This window comes from Atta cephalotes (genome assembly GCF_000143395.1).
Source record: "Atta cephalotes unplaced genomic scaffold scaffold00023, whole genome shotgun sequence".
Lineage (NCBI taxonomy): Eukaryota > Metazoa > Arthropoda > Insecta > Hymenoptera > Formicidae > Atta > Atta cephalotes.
In genome coordinates, this window is record NW_012130087.1 from 1,903,850 (window position 1) to 1,909,561 (window position 5,712).

The 5,712-nt window shown below is 29.3% G+C and overlaps 1 protein-coding gene across 1 annotated transcript in view; it reads right to left on the reverse strand.

Moving 5' to 3' along the window:
- Positions 1-1,127: 1,127 nt before the first annotated feature.
- The window catches only part of LOC105619998 (U2 snRNP-associated SURP motif-containing protein), an 8,027-nt gene continuing 3,442 nt past the window's right edge, over positions 1,128-5,712 (reverse strand). The window contains exons 8-18 of the mRNA XM_012201509.1: positions 5,336-5,379; positions 5,083-5,187; positions 4,427-4,654; positions 4,029-4,271; positions 3,634-3,820; positions 3,367-3,553; positions 2,419-2,552; positions 2,253-2,341; positions 2,001-2,160; positions 1,768-1,925; positions 1,128-1,410 (exon numbers count right to left, since the gene is read on the reverse strand). Coding sequence (XP_012056899.1) covers positions 1,128-1,410; positions 1,768-1,925; positions 2,001-2,160; positions 2,253-2,341; positions 2,419-2,552; positions 3,367-3,553; positions 3,634-3,820; positions 4,029-4,271; positions 4,427-4,654; positions 5,083-5,187; positions 5,336-5,379 — 1,818 coding nt within the window. The remainder of the gene's footprint in view (positions 1,411-1,767; positions 1,926-2,000; positions 2,161-2,252; positions 2,342-2,418; positions 2,553-3,366; positions 3,554-3,633; positions 3,821-4,028; positions 4,272-4,426; positions 4,655-5,082; positions 5,188-5,335; positions 5,380-5,712) is intronic.

The following is a 5,712-nucleotide window of genomic DNA, read 5'->3' on the forward strand; positions in this document are numbered from 1 at the left end:
ATACTGACTAGTTAAATTAATAATANNATATATATATATATATATATATATATATATATATATATATATAATATATAATTTATATATTTTTTTTANATTTATACTTGATAATCAATATCATACTCATAGAAAAATTATAATTTATTCTCTCTTTCTTTAATTTATCTTTAACTTAATTGTTTTCATTTTTGTTTGTTATACATAAAGAATGTTAAGATTTGAAATATCTTAACTTTATTAAAGCTCAATTAATATATACGTATAATTTTTATCAAAGACATTAAACTTTTATGTACAAAGATGACTGATTTAGCATACATACAAATTGAATTGATTAAAAAAAGGATATAGGTATGCTTTATACAATATTAAAAAATTGATTTAAAATTAAATATGATAATTAAGTAAATTGTGGCGATATATAATAAAGTGCAAAGTATATAATTAATATATTTCTTGTAAAAAGATTAAAGGACGTAAAACAAAAATGATACGATAAATATTGTTTTATATAAAATTTATTCGAAACGTTCATAATGCAAGAAAACAATTTTTTTAAATACATATAAGATTATTTTATTCAATTTTGAAATATTCTCATTTCTATTAGATAAAGAAGTTATATTTTTTGCATAAACTTAAAGAAGACCATTTTCTACCTTTATTCTGTAATTAATATATACAATCTCTGTTCGTCTTTAAAGTGTATATTTAAAAAATGATACCTGCCCTGCGTTCCCATCACATGCGATGCGCGTGAGTTTCGGTAATCAATAAAATATTGCTTACGTTATATCATGCTGTCTTATAATTCTATGTAATGCGCGCTGTTATGACTGTTTAATTATTTTCTGTTATTCAACACAAAATATATTTTATAGAAAAATAATTTTACTTAGAGATAATAAAGCAATGAGAAATTTATATTTTCTGAAAATATAGGCGAATTAGTCATATCGAGAAAAATTCGAAAAATCGTCGAAATCTTAATCTTCACATTTTCAGTCTCACATTAATTTATATCTACGAATGTGGCATATCGTAAAATAATAAATGTGAGATCTAAAAAAATGTCTAAAAAATAGTATCCTGTGGAAAAGATAATTCGTGCAATGGCATATTATGATTCAATATTTATGCTTATGTCTGTGTTTACGTGGAGAAGGGGAAGGCGGACTACAAGCTCTATGTTTAGAGGAAGTACGTGGAGGCGGTGGGGGTGACAAAGATGGTGATCTACGTCTTTTCCTATCACACCGCTCATTAGCGGGTGATCTGCGTGATCCTCTGCCTGAAGAAAAGGAAGGCGATGGCGTACGTCGAATACGAGGAGGGGACGGGGTAACTGGTACGCGTTTTTTATACGGAGATCTTGATCTGCGTTTGCAGCGCGGCGATCTACTGCGTGATCTAAAAATATATATTACGAGTACAAATAAATGACAACGTATAATTATTTCACACAAAATGCATGAAAAATTAAACAGTGTGCTTTCAAGTTACATATAGACTATATAAGAATATCAGTTGAAAATTGCAATAGAACTCTAGATTGAATAATATTGATTTGAATATCGTTTAAATACCAAATATTGCACAATAAAAATGTATAGATCGATATTCATAGTCGATTCTTATATTTGAGACTGTTTTAAGTAGATCTTAAGACATCATAGGCCAATTAGAAGGCTATATTAGCATTTTAAGATATTATTTAACACAGTCTTAAAATAAGAACGGATTATGAATACTACCCTAAGTTTTTACCTATATCTTGTAACTTTTGCTGATGGGCTTGACGATCGCCTTCGATCTCTGTAACTGTGACTAGGAGATTCCGGTGTCGTACTTCGGCTTCGTTTCTTCTCTCTTCGTTTTTCATCATCTCGTTCTTCGCTTTTTACGTCCTTCATTTCCCTTTCACTCTATAGAAATGTACACACTATGTACATGTGTAATATAATTATTTGTATATCGAAATGAATAAATATATTTCCTACCTTTCTTATAAGTTTCTTTCTATAATGTTCTACTTGTGCCTGTATTGTCATACCAGACTTTAAAGTCCTTCTACCACTTTCTAACTCATCTTGATACTGCATGATTTTTACCTCAATCTCACGTAGTCTGTTTCGCCTTTCTTCATTATAATCTCTACCACTGCGTTAAGTAATTTTTACAAATATACATTTTTATGTAAACATATTAACAAAAATACATTATCAATGCAATTGTTATTATAAAAATTTTACCTGGAATCCATACTAGTATCTTGAGAATTGGAATCTTCATTTTGACCTAATTCTTCCCATTTACTGGTAGTCATTGCCTGTGCCTCGACCTGATGAAAAAATTGTGTCAACAAGATATGAACGAGAAGATATCAATTATTTACTGAGAAAAAAATATTCTGAAAACCTGATCAGGATCGACGGTTTCCCATCGTGAAGGAACAAATCCAGCTGGCATTGTTGATTTTTTTTCGTCATCCTTATTTCGTGTGTTTGCGCTATCGTCATCATCCATTGGGACACCATCGATATCTTCATCCACTACGCAAATATACATGTATGTATGTTATGTATGCACGCGCGCCACGCACATAAATGTGTTTGTACATTGTTATTTATTCCGAAGAATCCGACCGAAATTTTTGTCGAAACTGAACCGAAACAGCTCGGCTACAAATCAATTTCAACCGAAACCAAAACCAAAATTTAAAAAATAGGAATCCTGTAAAAGCCATATGACGTAATCATATATCATATTTTTTTTCATAAATATCAATTTATTGAAACAGTAATTAAATTTCCGAAATCAAAAACCGAAATTTCGGTTGTATGTTCAATTTTGATCGAAGAATATAAACACTTCTTCTTCATAAACATCATAATTTAATTATTGAAACAATTACACATATTAAAATTAATCCTATTAGATAGAATTTCGTGCCTTCATATTAGGGCACTAGAATCTGTACGTTTTTTTCATCTATTCAGAATGATTAAAAAAAATCTCTAAAAATTCACCAACATACTTTCAACTTTCTAGAATAAATATAAGCACTTTATTTTGGAAAATAAAATGTAGTAAATATAGTAAATGTAATAAAATGTAGTATAATTTATAATTATCGAAAGACGCAAAGAAACTTGCACGAACAGGAATCGCTCGATAACTAATGATCCTCTCCCCTTTTACCCCTTTAGCAGGGTAAGGATTCATATTTATGAAGAAGAGCTATATGATCTCAGTCGAAACTGACACGTAATGAGTATTCGTTTTCAGTTTCGATAAAAGTTTCGATCGGGCTCTATTATTTATTAATATACAAAATTATGAATGTGTTTAGGAACGCATATTTACTAGGCACTCCGTCAATATCATCATAATTTGAAGTTGTCTGAGATGTGAGACCATGTTTCATGGCACCTTTTAATAAAGCTGCACCATCAAGTGGTACTCCGTCCAAATCTTCAGTACCATCGCCATCAACATCAGACAATGGTGCACCGTCGATGTCTTCATCGTTCTCAGGCTCAGGTTCATCCATCTAAAAAAGAAATTAGAGTATTAGATATCATATCACAAAATCTAAAACCATAAAAATATTACTGTTAAATAAAAATTTACCAAAACAAGACCCAAGAAAGTATTCTGTAACTTAACGAGAAAATCTCTTGGATACACTGCCCAATCTTCCCATGCTCTGAACATTCGCATAACACGGACTTTGAATCCTTCTGCCTTCAATCTACTGTCAAACTGTTTATACGCTTGATGAACTTCATTAAAAATATCCAAAAGACGCGTTTCAAATCTGTAAAATAAATGAATATGAAATTAATATCGTATGCATTTTTTATTTTGATGTATATTTTTTCTTTTAAATAAAAAAAATAAAGATAAGCATGTGACATAAATACACACATATACATATATGTATATATCATACACACATACACACATATATATATATATATATATATCTACATTATATATATCTATATATCATATATATATCTTACGCCTTCCTATAAATAGTGGCATTGGTCACTTTGACTCCGCAATTATGTAATATGTCAGATATCAAATACAATCTTGCAATTTTTTTATTTACAGGAGTTTGCAGTATTGATAATGACTCTGAAATACAATCACAAATCTCCTCTGCTGCTTCTGCATGTTCTATACAAAACACCATTGCTTCTGCAACTTTTATTCTTTCAGGTGATATGTTTCGCAATAAATCTTCTAAGCGATCTCGTTGACTATGAAAAAAATATTTTTCAAACAATTAACATACATTTTTCACGAAGTATATATAATTATCTTTTAGTATATTTTTTCACAAGATAATGTGGCTTAATTATATCTTGGGACATCTTATCTTGATGAATAATCTTTTACTATTTTTTGTTGTTACCTATTTGAGAGACTACCTCTCCTGGGTTCTTGCCTTTCTTCCATTTCTATCAATTCATCTGGCATACCCTGCGTCCAAGGATTAATCGGTGGTGGTCTCCATACACTTCCACCTTTAAACATTCTAAAATCTTCTGTGCGCCATTCTTTTTGCACATCTCCTTGTAGAATGGAGTATAATTTCCAGCGATAATAAGTATGTGCAGGAGAATAATTTTCAAATAGAAATCTAAAATTGAAAATGTTTCTTTATTCAATTAAAATGTATTAGGATCTGAGAGCCAATGTTGGATGTAAATTTTATATTTGAAGTTACATATAATTCTAAATAAACATTAAAACTTATATTATGTCATTTTCAATGTTAATAATATATCACTTGATAAACATAGCTAACGGCTTATATCTAACTAATTAAACAGTGAATAAAATATTTATAAATGTTAAATAATTTTTAAATTATATAATCCAAGTCATTTACAATCACACAGTGTTCAAATATAGACTTTAGCAATTTATATCCAGCATTGGCTCTCAACTTCTAATACATTTTAATTGAATAATTTTACATGTTGGAGTTATACTAATAAAAATGTTTCTGTTAGTTTAGTTGCATGTAGATAAAGATGCATATATTATACACAATAAGATATATACCTGAACATTGGATTGTTCAATTCTCTGTTCATAATCATTGCTTCAAACATTGGTCCTTCTCGAATTACAAATTCCACCATTCTATGTATTAACATGACTAAATTCCTATAACGCAACTCAATTAAGTATGTATGTGTATTTTTTGTGTCAATGCCCATTGACACAAATTATTTTATTCACAACAGAAGCCTAAATATTCTTCATAATTACATACTTACAAGATCTGTCGTTATATATTAAAATCAACAAATACCTTTCTGTTGGTATAACCACTTTGACAACAGCATTCTGCAAAACCTTATAATCCAGATCATAGTGCAACAATGATAGATGACAGGACGTTCCAATCCAAATGCCAAAAGGTACCCAAAGATATCCCAAAAACGGTTACCAATAATTTATCACAACGCAATTTGTAAATATAATTTGAATTATTATTTTACATGATTAACAAGGATTATTCATATTTTATGCGCTATAAATTAAAAATAAATTTTCGTTTTTTTTTAATCAATAACATTTTTAAATAAATATATAAAATACTTGTACCTCGCAAAAAACTTACCAATTTTAATTGTAAAGAAAGCAAGAACGCCTCGTGTGTGTGTGTGTGTGTGTGTGTGTGTGTGT